A 25173-nucleotide genomic window follows, 5' to 3' on the forward strand; every position below is an offset into this window, starting at 1 on the left:
TTTTCACACCTAGCTCCAGCAGACAAGAGTCCTTTGTCTCACCCTGGTCTTTCCACAGATATATAAACCCTTTTTCCTAGTTCCAACAGACCTCACTACCTCTGAGGATGCTTGCCATAGATGCAGGCGAAACGTCAGGAGAGAATGCCTCTAGACCGTGGCCATACAGCCCAAAAAAACCTACAACTACCCAGATGTAATAATAATAGAGAAAAGTAATAAATGTAATAAAGATAATAATAGAGTGAAATAATAAATGTAATAAAAATAATAGAGTGAAATAATGTAAATGTAATAAAAATAATAGATTAAAATAATGTAAATGTAATAATAATAATAATAATAGAGTGAAATAATAAATGTAATAAAATAATAGAGTAAAATAATGTAAATGTAATAATAATAATAAAAATACAGTAAAATAATAAATGTAATAGTAATAATAACAACAGAGTAAAATAATAAATAACCTTGACTCAAGTATAAGCCAAGGGGAGCTTTTGCAGCCTAAGAACAGGGCTGAAAAGCTCAACTTACAGTCGAGTATATATGGTATTTGGACTTGTGGACATTGAAATCCAAACGTCTGGAGAGCAAAGGCCAAGAACGATTGCTTTAGGTAGCCGTGAAGTGATTTGGAAAAGATGTTGATCATTTGCAGTAAATGCACCTGAGAGTAAATGCAGTAGCAGGAGAGGGAGCTTCTATACAAAGCGAATGCACCATTTTGTATATGTAAGTTACGTCTCCCTGGACTTCCTGGTAATTTCCTGCCCTAGAATAGGTAAGATTCTCAAATCAGGTCAATACAAAGTCAGGATGGGTTAGTTAGTGTCTTCATCTCTAGATGGTCATCAATAGGCCTAATCCTTAGAAGATGTTAAGTATCACAAAGGAGAGGGGAATGGATCTGTGACTATTCAGGCAGTTAGTGTTAGCAAAGGCAAACACTCCACTGTTACACTGGGAGTAGAACACTGGGAGTACACTGGGAAAAGCAGGTGTTGGAAAGTGAACTTTGTGTGTGCGTATAGCCTCTCTAGCATTGCCAAGATCGTAATGTTTTCCATCTTGTCTTTGTGATTGTAGACTATGAGAAAATATTTTCTCTGCTTGAAGAAGTGCAAGGCCCCGCTGCTGTTCAAAAATATTTCATTGAATTTGCGATCAAAGAAGCGGCAAGGTTTGTATCAAGACAATGTTTGGGAAATTTCGTGTTGACGTGTTCGCGTTTCTCAATCTGGGGGTCGGGACCCCTGGAGGGGTCGTGAGGGGTTGTCAGAGGGGTCGCCAAAAACCACCAGAAAGTATTTTCCATTAGTCATTGTGGGTTCTGTGTGGGAAGTTTGTCCCAATTCTATTGTTGGTGAGGTTCAGAATGCTCTTTGATTGTAGGTGAACTATAAATCCCAGCAACTACAACTCACAAATATCAAGGTCTATTTTCCCCAAACGCCACCAGTGTTCACATTTGGGCATGTTGAGGATTGTGCCGTTTGTGGACGCAAACAATCCATCATGGTTTGAGTCCACAGTGCTCTCTGGATTGTAGGTGATTTAGGCAGATTTAGGGTGGATAGGTCTAAGATACATAGGTAAAATGAGGGATGGGGGGTGGAGTCCATATGGGGGGAGCTTTGTCTTCCAAGGCGTCATGTACCACCTATGGAACATCTTGTACCAATTCTCTCTCAGGGCCGTTGAATAAGTATATTTGATTTTCTTAGACCATATTCATTCTTCCATCTCTACCTGTACCTTTCCTCCCTTTCTTTGCTCTTTGGTTACATCCTTCCTTCCTTCTTTCCCTATCTTTTGTTCCTTCTCTCCTTCCTTCCCTCTCTTTTTCCTTTCACTTTTTTATTTCCTTCTCTCCTTCTTTGACCCCCTATCTTTCTTTCTTTCCTTCTTTCCCTCCCTGCTTCTCTCCTTCCTTCCTTCCCTTTTTCCCTCCTTCTCTCGTTACTTCTTGACTGTCCCTTCCATTTAATATTGTATTTATATCTTAGAAAGAAGGAAAGGAAGAAGGAAGGAAGGAGGGACAGGAAGGAAGGAAGGAAAAAGGAGGGACAGGAAGGAAGGGAGGGAGGAGGAGGAAGAAAGGAGGGGGTGAAGAAAGGAGGGAAGGAAATGAAGGGGAAGGAAATAAAGAAAGGGAAAGAAGGAGGAAAGGGAAGGAGGGAGGAAGGAAAAAAAGGAAAGGAAGAAGGAAGGAGGGACAGGAAAGAAAGGAAAAAGGAAGGGAGGGAGAGAAGAAGGGAAGGTAGGAAAAAAAGGACAGGAAGGGAGGGAGGGAGGAGAAGGAAAGGAGGAGGAAGGGAGGAGGGGGATGAAGAAAGGAGGGAGGGAAGGAAATGAAGGGGAAGGAAATGAAGAAAGGGAAAGAAGGGAAGGAAGAAGGAAGGAGGGACAGGAAGGAAGGGAAGGAGGGAAAGAAGGAAAGGAAGAAGAAGGAAGAAAAGGAAAGGGAGGAAAGAAGGGAAGGGAGGAAGAGAAGGAAGGTCCTTCATTCAAGCACCGTGGACCTTCCTCGCCTCCTCTCCTCCCCTTCTTCCTTGCGTGGATGCTCTGTTGCTGCTGCCATTGCTGCTGCTTTCCCAACAGGGAAAGGAGGAGGAGACTGCTCTCCTGACATAGGAGGGGAAGAGAAGGGGCTGCATGCGGCGCACCTCCACCTCCACTACACTCGCTCGTGTGTGTGTGTGGCCATACACGTGCGCCTGGCTTTAACAGCCAGCTGTCTCCCCGCGAGGAGGAGAAGGGGGCGTGGCCATGGGTCTTGGTAGACATGCAGTTTCTCCTTTGTGGACATGCAGTTTAGAAGTCCTTTCTGCTTTTGGTTTTCGTTTTTTTTTTTTTTGAGTGGAGAACATACATTGGGTTGTTAGGGACATAGTGTCCAAATTTGGTGTCAATTTCCCCAGTGGTTTCTGAGTTCTGTGAATAGCACAAACGAACATTACATTTTTATTTATATAGATTACACTGTTCTACAAATTTTCAGTTTTTCTCAGTTGCGGAAACGAAATGTGCCGTTTCTTAATGAATTTAACGTGCTGAATTCAAATATAATAATTAAATGTGTTAATTGGCTCTGGTTTTTATGCAACAGCTATTTCAATTTTCTCCACAATAGGTAATTCGTTAATATTATGATAATGCGCCTAACCTTACTGCACGTATATAAACCGTGAATATTTACTAAATTTTAGTCAAATTATATTGCCAATAGTTTACACATGAGAAATATTTATTTAATTAGTCTATTGTTTATGTTTGTGAAGCAAGAAACTATATTAGTAGGCCTAATGCAGTTGAAAAGTCTGAAAGTTTAAATGTCGCTTTAATCGTGACTTTAGTTTATATCGTGTTTGCTTCTCTTGACTTTTCTTTTGTATTCAAGGAAAGGATTGTCTCTTACAATGTTCCAGCAGTAGTCTGACAGCATTGACGGAGTCCATTGGGCTTGATATCTTTTTTCCATAGTGCTTTATTTTCACACGTGCGAGGCATAACTACAGTAAAAAGAACAATGTAAAACGATGTTTAACGATACTGTCTCAGTCTTCAACTGATTGACCCTCACCCTTCAAAAGTCTGGCCTTATATAGGGCTTTCTGGCTTTTGCACACGCCACTAATACTGCGTCATCAAACTTTCTAGAGTATTCTAGATTCTTCCATAGTGTAAGTCGCAACATGCATTTTTTCAACCATATGTGATCACCTGATTGCTTATATCATAAAAACTAGAGCCAATATACATTTTTAAATGTCATTTTCGTTTTCAGCACCCCAGAATCATAAAAGAACAACTATTTTCAGGCCCGCAACTTTTTCTCCTTTGAACAGTGTTATTATTATTATTACCATATTTCAATGCAAAGGTCGAAACCCGCCTTGAAACAAACATCCTGCCGCTTTTCTCCTCAGGTTTAAAAAACGGGTCTTGATTCAGCACTTAGAGCGAATCCTAGAGGACATAGAGCTTGGCGAGCTGCCCAACAGAATTAACCACGTCAACAGTAGATAATGATCAGCGTGCCACCGAGGAGGAGCCACACGCGTGCGGGGCCCAGGGAGAAAACGCGTCGCCTGTGTCGCAGAAGAGGAGGAAAGGGGACAGAAGAGGACGTGGCAGCAGAGAAGCCGGGCGACTTTTCCATCGGAGTCGGAGAGGGAAAAGGGTGGTGTTTTCCCATCCATGGCCTTCTCTTTGCTGGGAAACAGATGGATTTGCCGCGGCGGAAGGCGCTGTTTCCTCCCTCCCTCGCTCCCTCCCTCCTTGTTCTGCTGCGGAGGAGGGCCAGATCCGAAGACCGAGGCCGGCGCCGCCTTCGCCTGCAGGTGATGAGCCTTTACACTCCTCCTTTGAGCCTTTGTCCTGAGATGCTTGATGCTGCTCCCTTAGTGGGATCGTTCTGAGAGCTGGCGAGAGAGAGGGAGACACAGAAATATAACCCCCTCTGGTTGTAGCATTGCATGTTGTTGCTCTAGGCGCTGAGGAAGGGTAAATGCAAGTGGTGAGAATGTAAAGCGGAGTTGCTGAAACTGGGTTGAGGCGCAAGCAGTGGAGCGCCTACTGCTCCTTCCTTCCTAGCATCCTACCTCAGCCTCTCTTCTCTTTTGTCTGCAGACTGTATGAAAAGTGCGCCCGAGGCTCCCCCAGGTCCAGAACTTCGGTTCTCTTCCATCCTGTGAGGAGGACACAGACTCTTCACGGTGGACTTGGCTTCGGAAGCGCTTAGAGGAAACCGTGGGGCTCAATAATAACACTTTAGAAACACTGAAAAAACAAAACCCACCCCTTTTCCTTCCCTATATATATATATATAACCTTTTAAATGTTCATACGAGAAAAGATTATTTTGGGCAGATCTTTACTTTGATATATCGGAATGATGTGTATTCGTGTATGTGTATATGTACATACATACATACATACATACATATATATATAAATGTATATGAGAGATTTTTTTGGACACTTGTATATAATAAAAAGAACATTTTATGATTTTTCTAAAGAAGTGTGTCATGTGACTGGAGCCTCACCGAAGTCCCCGCGACTCAAGTGAAGATGGAAGCAAAGCACGGCTACTAACGTTAACTCTTTTTTTTTCCTTCCAAAGAGGCAGGACTGAGTGGATAGATTGGGCTCCTTTCGTCTTACCTCTCCGATTCCATTTTCCTTTTTTGAGGATTCATCTGTGGCCCCATCTTTTTTAATTGGGATAGTTTCCATCTGGCTAAACTCGACCTGGTTGGTTTCAGTAAGAAGTGCTCCTCAGTTTCGGCTCTTAAATGTTTTTCTTCTTTTTTTGTGAAAAACCTTTATTGAACAGGGTTGTTGTAGGTCAGTGGTTTTCAACTTGGGGTCCCCAGATGTTTTTGGCCTTCAACTCCCAGAAATCCTAACAGCTGGTAAACTGGCTGGGATTTCTGGGAGTTGTAGGCCAAAAACATCTGGGGACCCCAGGTTGAGAACCACTGTTGTAGGTTTTTTTGGGCTATATGGCCATGTTCTAGAGGCATTTTCTCCTGACGTTTCTCCTGCATCTATGGCAAGCATCCTCAGAGGTAGTGAGGTCTGTTGGAACTAGGAAAAAGGGGGTTTATATATCTGTGGAATGACCAGGGTGGGACAAAGGACTCTTTGTCTGTTGGAGCTAAGTGTGAATGTTTCAACTGACTACTTTGGACAAGGACATCTAATCACCTCTCAACAAAAGATTGCTCGAGGCACTGCCAGGCCATCAAATGCTAATCAATGTAGTCAGTTGAAACATTCACACCTAGCTCAAACAGACAAGAGTCCTTTGTTTAAGGAGCTCCACTGGCTGCCATTTATTTACCGGACCCAATTCAAGGTGCAGGTTCTTACCTACAAAGCTCTGAACTGTTTGGGACCCGCCTACCTGCGTGACTGCATCTCTGTATACGAACCCACACAATCCCTTCGATCATCCGTGGAGGCCCTGCTCTCGATCCCACCAGCATCACAGGCGTGGTTGGTGGGGACGAGAGAGAGGGCCTTTTCGGTGGTGGCCCCTCGACTCTGGAACTCACTCCCTAAAGACATCAGACAGGCCCCAACCTTGGCAGTCTTTAGGAGGAGCTTGAAGATGTGGTTGTCCAGTGTGCCTTCCCAGAATAATGATACCATAGCACTTTGTCCTCCAAAGCACTTTACACTTTTTAGATCTGCTCGTATGCCTTTCCACAAACGCCACTATCACCTTTCGTCCATGTCCCAGCATTTTTTCCATTTTAACTTTACATTTGGCCTTCCCACTGTTTTTAATTGCGTGTTGTGTTATTGATAATGCTATATTTTTATTGTTTGTTTTATTTTAATTGCTTATACTGTTGTTGTTTTGTTTGTATTGTTGTATTCGGGCTCGGCCTCATGTAAGCCGCACCGAGTCCCTTGGGGAGATGGTAGCGGGGTACAAATAAATTATTATTATTATTATTATTTGTCCCAATAGACCTCACTACCTCTGAGGATGCTTGCCATAGATGCAGGCGAAACGTCAGGAGAGAATGCCTCTAGAAGATGGTCATATAGCTCAAAAAAACCTAAAACAACCCAGTGATTCCGGCCATGAAAACCTTCGACAATACTTTATTGAACACTTTCTGATTAGAAACTACCTGTATTATTGTGTAGTCGAAGCAGCATTCAAAGAAAAGAAAAATAAGTTATCCATTTCATTAGGGGTCTTTTCTTTTGCTTCTGCTAAGTCAAACTTCCTTGATTTATAATCTGAGCTTCTGATTATTTTCCCAAGACCTAGATATCAAAAGTGCCTTCAGATGTCCACATGGCTAAATAAGAGTGAAATTCTAAATGCTGATGGAAAATAGGAATTCATTTACATTCTTTGAGCTTTTGGCAGCAGTTACATTTCAATATCTATTTCCACAACTGAGTTAACACCTTACTCCATGTGCTATGGCCAGGAATAAGACAATACAGGCAGCCTAGCCATACAAGATTGGGAAAGGCGTCCGGCAAGGCTGCATCCTCTCACCCAACCTTTTTAACTTGTATGCAGAACACATCATGCGATGTGCGGGGCTGGATGCATGCAAAGCTGGGGTGAAAATTGCTGGAAGAAACATTAACAACCTCAGATATGCAGATGACACCACTCTGATGGCCGAAAGCGAGGAGGAGCTGAGGAGCCTTCTAATCAAGGCGAAAGAAAAAAGCGCAAAAGCCGGGTTGCAGCTAAACGTCAAAAAAACCAAGATTATGGCAACAAGAATGATTGGCAACTGGAAAATAGAGGGAGAAACCGTGGAGGCCGTGACAGACTTTGTATTTCTAGGTGCAAAGATTACTGCAGATGCAGACTGTGGCCAGGAAATCAGAAGACGCTTACTTCTTGGGAGGAGAGCAATGTCCAATCTCGATAAAATAGTAAAGAGTAGAGACATCAGACTGGCAACAAAGATCCGCCTAGTCAAAGCCATGGTATTCCCTGTAGTAACCTACGGATGTGAGAGCTGGACCTTAGGGAAGGCTGAGCGAAGGAAGATCGATGCTTTTGAGCTGTGGTGTTGGAGGAAAGTGCTGAGAGTGCCTTGGACTGCGAGAAGATCCAACCAGTCCATCCTCCAGGAAATAAAGCCCGACTGCTCACTGGAGGGAAGGAGACTAGAGAGAAAGTTGAAGTACTTTGGCCACATCATGAGGAGACAGGAAAGCCTAGAGAAGACAATTATGCTGGGGAAAGTGGAAGGCAAAAGGAAGAGGGGCCGACCAAGGGCAAGATGGATGGATGGCATCCTTGAAGTGACTGGACTGACCTTGAAGGAGCTGGGGGTGGTGACGGCCGACAGGGAGCTCTGGCGTGGGCTGGTCCATGAGTTCACGAAGAGTCGGAGACGACTGAACGAATGAACAACAACAACAACAAGCCATACAAGCCCACTTGTGCAGCCAAAAGTTTAAATGAAATTAAATCAAGGAAAGAAGGAAAAAATCAGTGATCATTATGTACAGTTTACTCAAACTACATCTTTTGGGTGGAATTTCCATTCCAGGTATTGTTATCGTCATCTCCATCATCCTGTGTCCTCAATCGATAGATTTTGCCTTCTTTTTTGAATTGGAAATGGAAATGGAAGGCAAGAAGGAAGCATCCCTGAGGGAGCAAAGTGCTTGTTCTTCCTTATGTCAGTAGAAAAAGGAAGAACAAGGAGGTGATAGGGACTCTTCGAGGAGAAGATGGGGCAATGCTGACAGGGGGTAGGGAAAAGGCAGAACTACTTAATGCCTTCTTTGCCTCAGTCTTCTCACAAAAAGAAAGTCATCTTCAACCTCAGCAAGACGGAGTGGATGAGGGATTAGAGGACATCCAACCCCAAATTGGGAAACAAGTCATCCAGGAATACCTGGCCGCTCTAAATGAGTTCAAGTCCCCAGGGCCAGATCAACTACACCCAAGAGTATTGAAGGAACTAGCAGAAGTCATTTCGGAACCATTGGCAATCATCTTTGAGAGTTCTTGGAGAACGGGAGAAGTTCCAGCAGATTGGAGGAGAGCCAATGTGGTCCTAATCTCCAAGAAGGGAAAAAAGGACGACCCAAACAACTACCATCCGGTCAGCCTCACGTCGACACCAGGCAAGATTCTGGAAAAGATTGTTAAGGAAGTGGTCTGCAAACACTTAGAAACAAATGCGGTCATCGCTAATAGTCAACATGGATTTATCAAAAACAAGTCATGCCAGACTCATCTGATCTCTTTTTTTGATTAAGTTACAAGCTGGGTAGATGCGGGGAATGCCATGGATTTCAGTAAGGCCTTCGACAAGGTCCCCCATGACCTCCTGGCAAGGAAACTAGTCCAATGTGGGCTGGGCAAAACTACGGTGAGGTGGATCTGGAATTGGTTAAGCGGACGAACCCAGAGGGTGCTCATCAATGCTTCCTCTTCATCCTGGAAAGAAGTGACGAGCGGAGTGCCACCAGCAGGGTTCCGTCCTGGGCCCGGTCCTGTTCAGGACCTTTATTAAAGACTTCGATCAGTGATTCTCAACCTGGGGTCCCCAGATGTTTTTGACCTACAACTCCCAGAAATCCTAACAGCTGGTAAACTGGCTGGGATTTCTGGGAGTTGTAGGCCAAAAACATCTGGTGACCCCATATTGAGAACCACTGACTTAGATGAAGGGCTAGAAGGCAGGATCATCAAGTTTGCAGACGACACCAAATTGGGAGGGAGAGCCAATACTCCAGAGGACTGGAGCAGGATTCAAAACGATCTTGACAGATTAGAGAGATGATTGGCCAAAACTAACAAAATGAAGTTCAACAGTGACAAATGCAAGATACTCCACTTAGGCAGAAAAAACGAAATGCAAAGATACAGAATGGGGGACAATGCCTGGCTTGAGAGCAGTACGTGTGAAAAAGATCTTGGAGTCCTCGTGGACAACAAGTTAAACATGAGCCAACAATGTGATGTGGTGGCAAAAAAAGCCAATGGGATTTTGGCCTGCATCAAGAGGAGCATAGTGCCTAGATCTAGGGAAGTCATGCTCCCCATGCTCTCTTCTGCTTTGGTTAGACCACGGCTGGAATATTGTGTCCAATTCTGGGCACCACAATTGAAGAGAGATGTTGACAAGCTGGAATGTGTCCAGAGGAGGGCGACTAAAACGATCAAGGGTCTGGAGAACAAGCCCTATGAGGAGCGGCTTAAGGAGCTGGGCATGTTTAGTCTGAAGAAGAGAAGGCTGAGAGGAGATATGATAGCCATGTATAAATATGTGAGAGGAAGTCACAGGGAGGAGGGAGTGGTTTGGCGGTTTATTAGCAATTTCCTGTTTACCAGACCTCCCCCTCCGCAGCCTCCTCCCGTGGGATGGCATCAGCTGGAACATGCAAGTGCAAACACCTCCTGGAATGCTGCAGAGCCAAGCAGACAAGCAGTCAGGAAAAAGCGGAGTGAAGAATGCAAAAAAGAAGGCAAAAGCTCTTTATGTTCTGAAGACCCTTGTCATAAATGTACAGCATCATGACCCAGCACCAGTAGCTCAAAGTGATGATAGAAACAAGAACACACAGACCAATGTTATCTCTTCCTTTGGAGGCTATTTATAAGAACGGACGTTTCCATAACACAAAGTTCTTTATACTTCCTTCTTTGCTTCCACGCTGGGCTTCTTTCTCATGCAGATAAACAGCTTTACTGTCACTGAACTTCCTCTCACACCGAACTTACACAGTAGCTTTCTACACACAACAGCCTTCATACACAATGCCTTTCAAGCTGGGACTTCTCTCACCGAAGCTTCTCATGCCAGGCTTACTAACACTGAGGCCTACCTCACACAGACCTTTTCCCCACTGAGGCGTCACGCTGAGGACTGTGATTGACGCCTCTCATACACTGTGGCAAACTAACACTGAAGCTTCTCACGCCAGGTCTTCTCAAACTGAGTCCAACGAACACTGAGGCCTTTCTCCCACTGAGGTGTCACACTGAGGGCTCTCTCAGACTGACACCTCTCTCAGACTGACACCTCATACATAACACTGCCTACCTCACACTGATGCCTTTCTTCCACTGAGGGCTCAAACCGACGCCTCTCATGCACTGAGGCCTATTAACACCAAAGCCTAGCTCACATAGGCCTTTCTCCCACAGGGATCTCTCAAGACTGACACCTCATACACTGAGGTGAACTAACACTGCCTACCTCACAGTGAAGCGTTTCTCCCACAGAGGGCTCTCTCAGACTGATGCCTCATACATTGAGACCTACCTCACACTGATGCCTTTCTTACACTAAAGGCTCAGACCGACGCCTCTCATGCACTGAGGCCTACTAATACCAAAGCCTACCTCACACAGGCCTTTCTCCCACAGGGATCTCTCAAGACTGACACCTCATACACTGAGGTGAACTAACACTGCCTACATCACAGTGAAACATTTCTCCAACTGAGGCCTCATACTGAGGGCTCTCTCAGACTGATGCCTCATACACTGAGGCCTACCTCACACTGATGCCTTTCTTCCACTGAGAGCTCAGACTGACGCCTCTCACGCACTGAGGCCTACTAACACCAAAGCCTACCTCACACAGGCCTTTCTCTCACAGGGATCTCTCAAGACTGACACCTCATACACTGAGGCGAACTAACACTGCCTACCTCACAGTGAAGCCTTTTTCCCACAGAGGGCTCTCTCAGACTGACACATACACTGAAGCCTACCTCACACTGATGCCTTTCTTCCACTGAAGGCTCAGACGGACGCCTCTCGTGCACTGAGGCCTACTAACACCAAAGCCTACCTCACACTGAGGCCTTTCTCCCACAGGGATCTCTCAAGCCTGACACTTCATTCACTGAGGCGAACTAACACTGCCTACCTCACAGTGAAGCCTTTCTCCCACTGAGGGCTCTCTCAGACTGACGCCTCATACACTGAGGCCTACCTCACACTGCTGCCTTTCTTCCACTGAGGGCTCAGACCGACGCCTCTCATGCACTGAGGCCTACTAACACCAAAGCCTACCTCACACTGAGGCCTTTCTCCCACAGGGATCTCTCAAGACTGACACCTCATACACTGAGGCGAACTAACACTGCCTACCTCACAGTGAAGCCTTTTTCCCACAGAGGGCTCTCTCAGACTGACACATACACTGAAGCCTACCTCACACTGATGCCTTTCTTCCACTGAAGGCTCAGACGGACGCCTCTCGTGCACTGAGGCCTACTAACACCAAAGCCTACTTCACACAGGCCTTTCTCCCACAGGGATATCTCAAGACTGACATCTCATACACTGAGGCAAACTAACACTGCCTACCTCACAGTGAAACCTTTCTCCCACAGAGGGCTCTCTCAGACTGACACCTCATACACTGAGGCGAACTAACACTGCCTACCTCACAGTGAAGCCTTTCTCCCACTGAGGCCTCATACTGAGGGCTCTCTCAGACTGACGTCTCATACACTGGTGATGGAGCCAGGAATACGGAGCTGCTCCAAGTTCAGCCATGGATTAGCGGCCTTGCTGTGGCTGAATACAGAGCTTGGATCAAGCGCTTAAAGGTCAGCAGTTCAGCCGGCACAAGGGTTTAACCCATTGTCGCTGCAGCTCCTGACACCTCTTGATGGCCTTTCTTTTTCATAAATTGGATCCCATTATAGCAGGTAACTGTCATTGCAGTAAAAATTCACCCACAAAGTGAATCTGAATAAGAAATAGATCAAAAGAACCCAATGCAGAAAAATTGCCTGAAAAATATAGGAATGGGGAGTACCTGCCAAGACATACAGCAAAATCTCAATTTGAGCATGATTGCATGAAGCAAACTTGTGTACACCCTGGGTTGTTGTGTGTTTTCTGGGCAGTATGGCCATGTTCCAGAAGCATTCTCTCCTGACGTTTCACCTGCATCTGTGGCAGGCATCCTCAAGAGTTTGTGAGATGTTGTTTTACTGTTCTATTGTTTTGCTTGATGTTTTATTATTTGCTTATGAGTTTTACTGTGTATTGTATGTTGTTGCTGTCGGCGGCTTCAGCCTTGTAAGCCGCATTGAGTCCTTCGGGAGATTTTGCGGGGTATAAATAAAGATAATAATAATAATAATAATAATAATAATAACAACAACAACAACTAGGAAAATGGGGGTTTATATATCATGCCGGCCACAGGACCTTAAAGGTGTCTATGGACAACGCCAGCTCTTTGGTTTATGAATGGAGATGAGCACCACACCCCAGAGTCAGACACGACTGGACTTAATGTCAGGGGAAAATCTTTACCTATATATCTGTTTACTTTTACCTATATAACTGTTGAATGTCCAGGGTGGGAGAAAGAACTCTGTTTGAGGTAGGTGTGAATGTAGTTTTCCTAGTTACCAACAGACTTCACAACCTCTGGCAATGCCTGCCATAGATGTGGGTGAAATGTAATAATAATAATCATAATAATAATAATACTTTATTTGTACCCCGCTACCATCTCCCCAAGGGACTCAGTGTGGTTTACATGAGGCCGAGCCCACAATACATCAGCAAAAACAACAACAACAGCAATACAAAACAATAAAATGAAACTCATAAACAAAAAACAAGCAGTAAACATTAACAATAGCACAACAACGCTTAAAAACCTAGGGCTGGGCCAAATGTAATAATTATTTTTTTAAAAAAAAATAATGCAGAGCATGACCAGGTGAAATATATAACTAGGATAGAATTTCGGAGAGGAAAGGGGTGTGCAGACAATCCTAGATCAATTGATAAAGTGCATTTAGGGACATATTGCTGGGAGTTTCCTTATTCTGGGAAGGCACACTGGAACAATCATGTTTTCAAGCTCCTAAAGACTGCCAGAGTTGGGGCCTGCCTTATGTCCCTAGGAAGTGAGTTCCAGAGTCGAGGGGCCATCACCGAAAAGGCCCTCTCTCTCGTCCCCACCAATTGTGCCTGTCATGCTGGTGGGATCAAGAGCAGGGCCTCTCCAGATGATCGAAGAGATCATGTGGGTTCGTATACAGAGATGCGGTCACGTAGGTAAGCGGGTCCCAAACCGTTCAGGGCTTTGTAGGTAAGAACCTGCACCTTGAATTGGGACCGGAAAATGAACGGCAGCCAGTGGAGCTCCTTAAACAGGAGGGTTGACCTCTCCCTGTAAGAAGCACCGGTTAGTAGCCTGGCCGTCACCCATTTAACCACTTGAAATTTTTGGGCCATTTTCAAGGGCAGCCCTACGTAGAGTGCATTGCAGTAATCCAGTCTAGAGGTGACTAAGGCGTGGACCACCTTGGCCAGATCCGCCTTCCCGAGGTACGGTTGCAGTTGGCGCACGAGTCTTAATTGTGCAAAGGCCCTCCCGGCCACCACCAACGCCTGAGCCTCAAACGTGAAACTCATAAACAAAAAACAAGTAGTAAACATTAAAAATAGCACAACAACGCTTAAAAACCCAGGGCTGGGCCAAATGTAATAATTAAAATTTATTCTGGGAAGGCCCACTGGAACAACCATGTTTTCAAGCTCCTCCTAAAGACTGCCAGAGTTGGGGCATGCCTGATGTCCTTGGGGAGTGAGTTGCAGAGTCGAGGGGCCTCCACCGAAAAGGCCCTCTCCCTCGTCCCCACCAATCGCACCTGCAATGGAGGTGGGAGCGCGAGCAGGGCCTCTCCAGATGATCGAAGAGATTGTGTTGGTTTGTATACAGAAATGCGGTCACAAAGGCAGGCAGGTCCCAAACCGTTTAGGGCTTTGTCGGTAAGAACCTGCACCTTGAATTGAGACCGGAAAATGAACCGCAGCCAATGGAGCTCCTTAAACAGGAGGGTTGAACGCTCCCTGTAAGGAGCACCAGTTAACAACCTGGCAGCCGCCCGTTGAACCAATTGAAATTTCCAGGCCGTTTTCAAGGGCAGCCCCACATAGAGTGCATTACAGTAGTCCAATCTGGAGGTGACTAAGGCATGAACGACCCAACCCAAATCCGCCTTCACGCCTATACATCTATTGAATGTCCAGGGTGGGAGAAAGAACTCTGTTTGGGTAGGTGTGAATGTAGTTTTCCTAGTTACCAACAGACCTCACAACAGGTTCTTGTGGGTTTTTTCGGGCTATATGGCCATGTTCTAGAACAGGGATCCACAAACTTTTTAAACAGAGGGCCAGGTCACAGTCCCTCAAACTGTTGGAGGGCCGGATTATAATTTGAAAAAAATATGAATTCCTATGCACACTGCACGTATCTTATTTGTAGTGTAAAAACACTTTAAAACAATACAATAATTAAAATGAGGAACAATGTTAACAAATATAAACTTATTAGTATTTCAATGGGAAATGTGGGCCTGCTTTGGCTGATGAGATAGGATTGTTGTTGTTATGTGCTTTCAAGTAGTTTCAGACTTAGGTTGACCCTAAGCGAGGGCCGGGTAAATGACCTTGGAGGGCCGCATCCGGCCCCCGGGCCTTAGTTTGAGGACCCCTGTTCTAGAACATGGCGATATAGCCTGAAAAAACCCACAAGAACCTATTGATTCCAGCCATGAAAGCCTTCGACAATAAACCTCACAACCTCTGTGGATGCCTGCCATAGATGTGGGTGAAATGTAAGGAGACAATGCTTCTGGAACATGGCCAGACAGCCCAGAAAACACACAGCAACCCAGTGATTCTGGACATGAAAGCCTTCGACAATATATTGTGTGAACCCAATTGTCAAAATGGTTCCAGCAATTCCATGCCTCGGAGCTGTGTTCCTTTATATTGTGGGCCCAACCCCTGCAGAAACAATTCATAACCAAGGCGCTATGTAATGTTACTTCTTTATTGGACATTTGCAAGATCCAAAAAGGAGAAAAACAAAAGTGTTTCTACACTTGTGAAAGAAACATGGATGCATAAGGGTAAGGCAGCTATTCCTTGAAGTTTAAACAGTCCAGACAGGACTTTTTCTTTAACCTTTGTAATATGTACATAAATGAGGAAGAAAAGCCTGTTAACTGGAGCAAGGCTCCAACTTAGTAGCAGTTGGGAGGGAGCAGATTCTGACTAAAATTGGGGGGAAATTGGCTTATAAATTAGCCCAGCTTAGAAGGACGACCATACAAAAATGGTAGGAAAAAGCAAAACTCAAGGAGCAAGTCAGTATTTTAGAATGGTTTTGCTTTCTCCCAACAGCCTTTTCCTGTTGGAACTTCCCCTTGCAACTAACAAATCAATCGTAAAAACAATCACTAGTTCTAAATGTCATTAAACCAGGGGACAAAACACCCAGAATGGATTTCTCTCTTGCGTTGCAGCAATTCCTGAATATTGGCATGCTGGGAAGTGGGTCGCAAGAGCCTCCTGCATCAGCGCAGGCCCAATTTGTCTTGAGATCGAAGTATTGTGTCCGGGAGGACGGCAAAAGTTGGGAGGCACCATAATAACGATTATGGCAGGCCATCGAGGAGAGCAAGCCAAAAGGTTCAGACTCCAGAGGCAAACAGCAACTACATTTCGGCACAAATCAGAGACTTGTTACACCTTTGGAGAAGGAAAGAGAGAGTCGGGATCCACTCACATTAAGGGTTGTGATGCTGAAAGGAGGTCCAAAGTCATGTCAACAAGGCCACATCTCCATCCTTATCCTTCCTTTGTGGTTTGCTCACTCAGACCATCTCCACAAAGAGCAGGAAAGGATAAACGGTTGCCCTCTAGTTGTTGTTGCAAATCCCATTATACCTGGCTCAGAATGGCCAGGGCCTTGTGTATTGTATTCAACCACATCTGGAAGGTCACCTAAACTCAACTTCCGTAGAAAATGACGACATCCAAGATCTCCCCATTCTTTAGACTGTTGATAGACCTTTGGGTAAGAGAAGGAAAGAGTCGGCATCTATTCACAATAAGGACCATGATGCTGAAAGGAGGTCCAAAGAACAGGATGGGCTGCTGAAGTCATGTCAACAAGGCCACAGCTTCTCCATCCTTATCCTTCCTTTGTGCTTGGTTTTCTCGCTCTGAGAAATGCTCTCTCATCTCCACAAAGAGCTGGAAAGGATAAATGGCTGCCCTCTAGTTGTTGTTGGATTGCAAATCCCGTTACCCCTGGCTCACAATGGCCAGGGCTTTGGGTATTGTAGTCAACGACATCTGGAGGGCCACTTAAATTCCACTTCCGTTCACAATGACGCCATGCAATGATCCGGTTACGCCATACACATAATGCTCTCTCATCTCCACAATGAACAGGAAAGGATAAATGGCTGCCCTCTAGTTGTTATTGGATTGCAAAGCCCGTTATCCTTGGCTCAGGATGGCCAGGGCTTTGGGTATTGTAGTCAACGACATCCGGAGGGCCACTTAAATTCCACTTCCGTTCACAATGATGCTATACAATTATCTGGTTACGCCGTACATGTAATGCTCTCTCATCTCCACAAAGAGCAGGAAAGCATTAATGGCTGCTCTCTAGTTGTTGTTGGATTGCAAATCCCATTATCCTTGGCTCAGGATGGCCAGGGCTTTGGGTATTGTAGTCAACAACAGAAAATGACAACATCCAAGACCTCTAGACTGGTTAGATAAGGACTCCATTCTCTGGGTTGGTGACTTTTGCTAGAGCTTCAAAAAAATAAAGCTACAATATTGTGATGCCACACTTTGCAAAGTGGTAGAGGGCATATCCCTTGCTTTCGCAATGGAAAGAACCTCTCTATGGAGAAAATGTCCAAGATGTGAAAGGACTTTGTTCCTGCCTCCCTGGTCATTAGGTGGAACCCGTCTGATCTTGTGGAAATCAGTTGGGCAAACAAGAATGCAAGTTCTCCTTTCCAAATAAGATAGAACAAATACAGAAACTGAGTTTAAAATGTGTCCTTGAGAGACGAAGAACAAAACATGACAACAAGAGGAACATAAGTGAGCTTTCCTTGAGTGTCCAAGCCATTCGTTCGTTGAAGTTCTCTTGCCCTTGCCTGGGCATACAATCCTGATCCGGTAGCGTCATACATACATACATATGAAGCCAGATCACCAAAAAGTAGGCCCATCTTTGTTCAACATCCTTCCAGTCCCACTGAAAGCCATGCAATGATCTGGTTGCACCATACATACATACATATGAAGCCAGATCACCAAAAAGTAGGCCCGTCTTTGTTCAACTTCCTTCCAGTCCCACTGAAAGCCATGCAATGATCCGGTTGCGCCATACATACACACATATGAAGCCAGATCACCAAAAAAAGGCCCATCTTTGTTCAAAATCCTTCCAACTTGTATTTCAAGGCAACTTAAAAGACACAGACCAATAGTGTTCGCCTTCTAGCATCGCTTTGGGTTGAGTTCCCATTTCAGCACGGTTTGTCTTGAATAGCTCTGCCTTTTGCAATAGAACTCGTATCACATAAGCGGCCCCAATATCGATCCCAAAGTGCCAAAGACGCGAAAATAACACAATCATTTGTCTTCCATCAACGGGGAAAGGGGACAGACACAGCACACTGTCACCTCCTTCCTTCACATTCAACAAGCCAATACCCCCTTTCTCTGTGCTTATCGACTGCATTGGAAAAACAATTTGGCTTTGTTTGCAGCAGGGAATAAATTGTTTTCAGGGAGTCAACCGCAATAGTGTTTTAATGGATGAAAGGGAAGAAGGTGGCATGTCTGAATATTTTTTTTTCACAGCATAATTCCAGGCATTGTTTACACCGTTTGCCCAATTCGCGACGCGGCAAGTGTTCAGAGAAGGTCCTTTCTCAATACCGTTTTCTATATATTTATATATAATATATCTCTTATAAAGTCTGGAAGATCAATATAAATACTGCTCCAGAAATTAAAAAAAAAAGAAGAGTGCTTACACCCCACAAACTCAAATATTATATAGCTCAGTGTCCTAGGTTTAGAATCTTCTGTAAAAATCTTAACGGCGGAGAGGTTCAAGTTTTCGCAATTTCAGTGATGCGCCGAATAACTCGTCTTGCTTGGAGGAGGGCGGCTGGACGGCATCCGGGGACTGGAATAAGACTCGGCCCCGGTGGTTGAACACATAGAAGGAGGGGTGGTTCCTCAATGTGTCAAATGTCCTGGAAAGGAAAGAGATGAAGAAGGTGGAGAGTGCAATTAACAAAGAGAAGCAATGACGAGTTTTGTTTGTTTCTTTTTTTTGTCGTGTCAGGAGCAACCTGAGAAACTGCAAGTCGCTCCTGTTGTGAGAGAACTGGCCGTCTGCAAGGATGTTGCCCGAATGATTTGATGTTTTATCATCCTTGTGGGAGGCTTCTCTCATGTCCCCGCACGAGGAGCTGGAGCTGATAGAGGGAGCTCATCCACCTCTCCTCAGATTCGAACCTGCAACCTGTCCGGCACAGGGCTTTAACCCACTGCGCCACTACTGAGTTGATCCTCAGCTTATCTGGGAAACACACTAAATGTTGGGGAACTGCCATGACCCTTCAGGATGAGGGGCTTGTCAGACATATTAAAAATTAACAAAGTATTTTTAATTACAAAAATGTGAGTCAAGCACATTTTTAAATGGATGCAATGACTCACCAAAAGCTGCAGGCTTAGTACGCCTCAGTTTTAGTTGCCCTCAGTATGAAGAGGCTTCAGTTTGAGAGAGGCCTCAGTGTGAGGTAAACCTCAGTGTTAGTAGGCCTCAGTGTGCGAGAAGGCTTTAGTGAAAGAAGCCCCAGGTTGAAGGCCTTGTGTGTAAAGCTCCAACGTGAAGGCTGATTTGGGTAAAAAAAGCTGTGTGAGAGGAAGTTCAGTGACAGTGAAGCTGTTTATCTGCATGCGAAAGATACCCAGTGTGGAAGCAAAGAAGGAAGTATTGTCGAAGGCTTTCATGGCCAGAATCACTGGGTTGTTGTAGGTTTTTTTGGGCTATATGGCCATGTTCTAGAGGCATTTCTCCTGACGTTTCGCCTGCATCTATGGCAAGCATCCTCACTACCTCTGAGGATGCTTGCCATAGATGTAGGCGAAACGTTAGGAGAAATGCCTCTAGAACATGGCCATATAGCCTGAAAAAACCTACAACAACCCAAAGAAGGAAGTATAAAAAGCCTTCGACAATATAAAGACCTTTATTTGAGTTATGGAAACCTTGTTCTTGTAAATAGTGCAACCATATTATTTTTCTAAAAAGAAAAGGAAGGTATAAGGAGGGATTCATCCCTCTCATGGAGTTGCCCCTTCAGCAAATGGCACGTTGTCCCACTGACTGCGATTCAGTGACACTGTAATGACCACGAGCCATTCGTAGGCAAGATCCCATGCAACGAAGGCCAGGTGGCGGAACTACGGGATGGCAAGAATAAAGCTTGAACGCAAACCCTTCCCTTGTTCCAATAGTTCTGTAAGGCAACCAGGGAAAGCAATACAGTTGGGGGAAATGGCAACAGCAGTGAAGAGAGTAAACAAAACATACTTATGTTTTAGCTCTGAAGTCGCATCCATGTCTTTAAATTCTCCTGCAATGTGTACTATCCCGTAACAGGTAACCGCAAAGGCCAGCAGTGTTTGAAGAACTATCTGTAATAGATTGAAGGGAGGCAAATGCAATGTCTTAAGTGAATTCTTTGGAGAGGATTCCTCTTTCCTTTGCTCACTGTATCTTTCAAATATGTGGCACAATATGTCACAGATATATAATGCCTTGGGCTGTTTATTTATTTTTTATTTTATTTTTATTTGCTATATTTATATACCGCCGTTTCTCAGCCTAGCCGGCGACTCAACCATATACTCCAAAGACCCTTAAGGCATACATTTCATTGGAACATGCCCTATTCAGATGCAGTTTCTGCAGCACAGGCATCCAAATGTTTGAAATATTTATTTATTTACCCTATTTTACATCCTGCCTTTCTCTACCCCGAAGGGGACTCAAGTTGGCTTTACATATAGGCAACTATCAAATGCCTTTGGACAACATACAGGTAAAATACATTTATGTTAAATTTAATGCACATTAAAACATAGAAAAACACAGCATTCACTATTAAAATCATGTTATCCACAATCATAATCTGGGGCCATTCCAACAATCACCTATTCCATAGCTGTTATTGCACTCTAGTTAATCTCCAAGAGTGCAATAACAGCTACGGAATATGTGCAATGCACTATAGTATTTCAATGAGAAATGTGGGCCTGCTTTTGGCTGATGAGATAGGATTGTTGTTGTTGTGTGCTTTCAAGTCATTTCCTCCTGAGAAAAATGTATAATATCACAAAGGACTACCACCTCACCCGCCTCATAGGAAACCTGCTACAAAACAGGAGCTTTTTTGTTGAGTTCCAAAGCCAGAGAAGCAGATGGCGGAAACAGAAGAATGGCCTGCCTCAGGGGAACGTGCTTGCTCCATCCATGTTCAACATCTACACAAATGACCAGCCACTGCCAGAAGGGACAGAGAGCTTCATCTATGCTGATGATCATGCCATTACTGCTCAAGCAGGGGGCTTTGAGATGGTAGAACAGAAGCTCTCAGAAGCTCTAGGTGCTCTTACTGCCTATTACAGGGGAAACCAGCTGATCCTTAACCCATCTAAAACACAGATATGTGCTTTTCATCTCAAGAACAGACAAGCATCCTGAGCTCTGAGGATCATGTGGGAAGGAATCCACAGGAGCATTGCAGCACACCCAAATACCTGGGAGTCACCCTGGACCGTGCTCTTACCTACAAGAAGCACTGCCTGAATATCAAGCAAAAAAGTGGGTGCTAGAAACAATATCATACGAAAGCTAACTGGCATAACCTGGGGATCACAACCAGACACAGTGAAGACATCTGCCCTCTGCTGCCGAATATGCATGCCTAGTGTGGAACACATCTCACCACGCTAAAACAGTGGATGTAGCTCTTAATGAGACATGCCGCATTATCACGGGGTGTCTGCGCCCTACACCACTGGAGAAACTACACTGTTTAGCCGGTATTGCACCACCTGACATCCACCGGGAAGTAGCAATAGTGAAAGGACCAAGGCAGTGACATCTCCAGCTCATCCCTTGTTTGGGTATCAGCCAGCACGTCAACGACTTAAATCAAGAAATAGTTTTCTAAGATCTACAGAGACACTCGCTGGAACACCCCAGCAAGCAAGAGTCCAAAAATGGCAGGCTCAAACCCAGAACCTCAATCAATGGCTGATACCAAATGAGAGACTCCCCTCTGGGCACTCAGAAGACTGGGCGACTTGGAAGGCGCTGAACAGACTGCGCTCTGGCACCATGAGATGCAGAGCCAACCTCAAGAAATGGGGCTACAAAATGGAATCCTCGGCATGTGAGTGTGGAGAAGAGCAAACCACTGACCACCTGCTGCAATGCAACCTGAGCCCCGCCACATGCACAATGGAGGACCTCCTTGCAGCAACACCAGAGGCACTCCAAGTGGCCAACTACTCGTCAAAGGACATTTAATCAACTACCAAGCTTGCAAACTTTGTGTTTTGTCTGTTTGTTAAAAATGTAATACAATTGTCTGGTTGATACTGACACGATAAATAAATAAATAAATAAATTTCAGACATAAGTTGACCCTGAGCGAGGGCCGGGTAAATGACCTTGGAGGGCCGTATCTGGCCCCCGGGCCTTAGTTTGAGGACCCCTGTATTATAGTCTCAAGAACAGCGCGAGGCACATCTATCTCATTAAGACTGGGAGTTTGTACATTCGAGTAAAGAAAGAATGAGGAGGTGCTGCACTTCAGATTCCATTTGTGGAAGCACAATAAAGCACAACAAAAAGTTACGCATTCAGACATATTGGCACAACCCAACACAACGGGCTCCAGTCAAATTAATCCTTGGGTTCTATTAGTTCAATGATTCCAGTGCATTCAAACCACTTTATACACAAATATGTCATCCTACGGATCACAGGCAAACTTCCTAAAACTTACATCTATTGGCAAGGTTTCATCTTCCTTTTCCGTTAGTCTCATATAGGAACGATCTGCAAAAGAAAGTTAATGGGGAATGAATTGGAGAGGAATATCACTATGTAACACATTATTTGTTCCTGGGTTATAAATGTCATATCCTAATTGGTACTATCATAAAAAATATATGGATATGAGTTGGAGAAGTCAACCTATATCTATATAAATAAAAATGTAATGTTCATTTGTGGGACTAACGGAACTCAAAAACCACTGGGGGAATACACCTAACAACCCAATGTATGTCCTTCACTCACAAAAAATGAGTTTGTCGTTTGGGAGTTGTAGTTGCTGGGGTTTATAGTTCACCTATAATCAAAGAGCATTCTGAACTCCACCAATGATGGAGTTGAACCAAAACTTGGCACATAGGACTCCCATGACCAACAGAAAACACTAGAAGGGTTTGGTGGGCACTGACCTTGAGTTTGGGAATTGTAGTTCACCTACATCTAGAGAGCACTGTGGACCCAAACAATGATGGATCTGGACCAAACTTGGCACAAGCACTCAATACACCCAAATGTGAACACAGATGGCATTTGGGGGAAATAGACCTTGCCATTTGGGAATTGTAGTCACTGGGATTCACAGTTCACATACAATCAAAGAGCATTCTGAACCCCACGAATGACAGAAATGGGGCAAACTTCCCACACAGAACCCCCATGACCAACAGAAAATACTTAAGGCCATCCAATCCAACTCCATCAGGGCAAGAAAACATAATTAAAGCCCTCCTGACAAAGAGTCATCCAGTCATAAAGATAGATAGATAGATATGATTCACACACACTCACAGATATAGTATCATAGATTTGAAAGGGAACCCTAAAGGACAATGATATGTTGCATATTCCAGGGTGGGCAAACCAGACAATCTCCATATCAACACTGACAAAGTAACAGCAAGAAATACTGTTTACCCACAAGCATCAAGACATTACATATATTAGAAACCAACACTTTCTCATTACTTTATATTCCAGATCACCAGACTGGGCCACAGCAAAGCGTGGCAGGGGGCGGCTAGTATTCATATAAATATAAACATTGTTCATATAAATAGAAGTATTATGCTTACATAAAATTGAATTTATATTGGATTGTTCCTATTCTGAATGCCAGTACTATTCATCACGAAGATGGCAGGCCTTAATTCACAAATTATCACCTAAAGTGGCCCCGAAAGAGGCATTCCTAGCCTATATCCCAAGTGGAACTGCTTTGCTTCAATGCTAATGTTAGTCTGAGAGTTGTAGTTCTTCCTGCCTCGTCAAAGCGGCCTGCAAAAGCAATAAGGCCAAGAAAGCCCCGAAAAGTCCCTTCTCGGCACCCGTAGCCAAGGAAGTGAAGGCCTGAAGCCTGCCTAGATTTTTCTGTCAAGTGGCTGAGGGAGAAAGCGGCGAATAGAGGGGAAGGGGTTGGCCCGGGACTCACGCTGGGCGGCGGAGAAGGCCGCGTGTGCCAAGGCGAAGAGCCCGACCCCGACGAGCCCTTTCCACAGCGAGGCCGCCGCCATCGTCCGCCCTCCCTCCAGCAGCCAAGGATCCCGACCGCGCATGCGCACGCGGAGGCAAAGGGAAAGGGGGAAATGCGTGCTGACGCAAAAGGGGGCGGAGCCTCTTCTCGCCTTCGCTCGGCCCGCTGAGACGATACGACGCCAAGGCGCCTGCGCGGAAGCTGGGAAAAGAGGGAGGAGCTTAACAGGTAACAGACAGGAATGGGCGTGGCTTCTCTTAAAGGAGACAGAACCTGACATCACTTTGTTTACTTGCTCACTCCTGTTTTGAAAGCCAGATACCATTATGTTGATTTTTCAAAGCGTTAGCTTATTGATATGTTAATAGATTTATTGATTTGTAATATTTGTTAATAGATTTGTTGATTTGTAATATTACACTAATATTAATATTGTAATATTACAATAATATTATTAATATTGTAATATTTCTAACAATATTATTAATATTATTAGTAAATTACAATATTAATATTATTAATATTGGAGCCCCCGGTGGCGCAGTAGGTTAAATCCCTGTGCCAGCAGGACTGAAGACCAACAGGTCACAGGTTCGAATCCGGGGAGAGGCGGATGAGCTCCCTCTATCAGCTCCAGCTCCTCATGCGGGGACATGAGAGAAGCCTCCAACAAGGGTGATAAAACATCAAAATCATCCGGGCGTCCCCTGGGCAACGTCCCTGCAGACGGCCAATTCTCTCACAACAGGATGCTCCTGACACGACAAAAAATATTATTATTATTATTATTATTATTATTACTAATATTATTAATATTGTAATATTACTAATAATATTATTAATATTATTAATAATATTGTAATATTACTAATAATATTGCATTCTAATGGTATTGTACAATATAATATATAATCCTAATATTGTACTATGCTAATAATATAATATATAATAGAAACATATAATATTAATAATATTATAATATAATAGAATATAATAATACAATATACTAATAATAATAGTAATAATAATAATAATAAACTTTATTTATACTCCGCAACCATCTCCCGAGGGACTTGGTGCGGCTTACATGAGGCTGAGACCACACTGCATCAATGATAAAAGCAATAACAACAATTAATACAGACAATAAAACAAAAACTCATAACAAAAAAAAAACAATAAACAATAGCAGTAACACAACGATGTTAAAAACCTATGGCAGAGCCAAAT

At 44.2% G+C, this 25173-nt stretch overlaps 2 protein-coding genes across 4 annotated transcripts in view; one reads left to right on the plus strand and one right to left on the minus strand.

Annotated features, from left to right (window-relative positions):
* LOC132762857 (integrator complex subunit 6-like) overlaps window positions 1-5029 on the plus strand; it is a 66488-nt gene extending 61459 nt beyond the window's left edge. For 2 of the 3 annotated variants that reach the window (XR_009630217.2, XR_009630218.2), the window contains 3 exons: window positions 1090-1183; window positions 3933-4346; window positions 4636-5029. Coding sequence is in view for 1 of the 3 variants with exons in the window: in XM_060756054.2 (XP_060612037.2) it covers window positions 1090-1183; window positions 3933-4032 (194 nt within the window). In the remaining 2 variants the exon portion in view is untranslated. Of the gene's footprint in view, window positions 1-1089; window positions 1184-3932 lie in introns of all 3 variants that reach the window. The other variant, XM_060756054.2, reaches the window with a different exon arrangement.
* Window positions 5030-15327: 10298 nt separating this feature from the next.
* MMGT1 (membrane magnesium transporter 1) lies at window positions 15328-24048 on the minus strand. The gene is made up of 4 exons (XM_060756053.2): window positions 23902-24048; window positions 22423-22475; window positions 19938-20041; window positions 15328-18588 (listed from the first exon to the last, which is right to left on the minus strand). Exons 1-4 carry the CDS (start codon window positions 24023-24025, stop codon window positions 18426-18428), a joined length of 444 nt encoding a protein of 147 aa, XP_060612036.2. The 5' UTR covers window positions 24026-24048; the 3' UTR covers window positions 15328-18425.
* Between the last annotated feature and the right edge of the window lie 1125 nt (window positions 24049-25173).

The sequence above is a fragment of the Anolis sagrei genome, chromosome 10 (assembly GCF_037176765.1).
Source record: "Anolis sagrei isolate rAnoSag1 chromosome 10, rAnoSag1.mat, whole genome shotgun sequence".
Classification (NCBI taxonomy): domain Eukaryota; kingdom Metazoa; phylum Chordata; class Lepidosauria; order Squamata; family Dactyloidae; genus Anolis; species Anolis sagrei.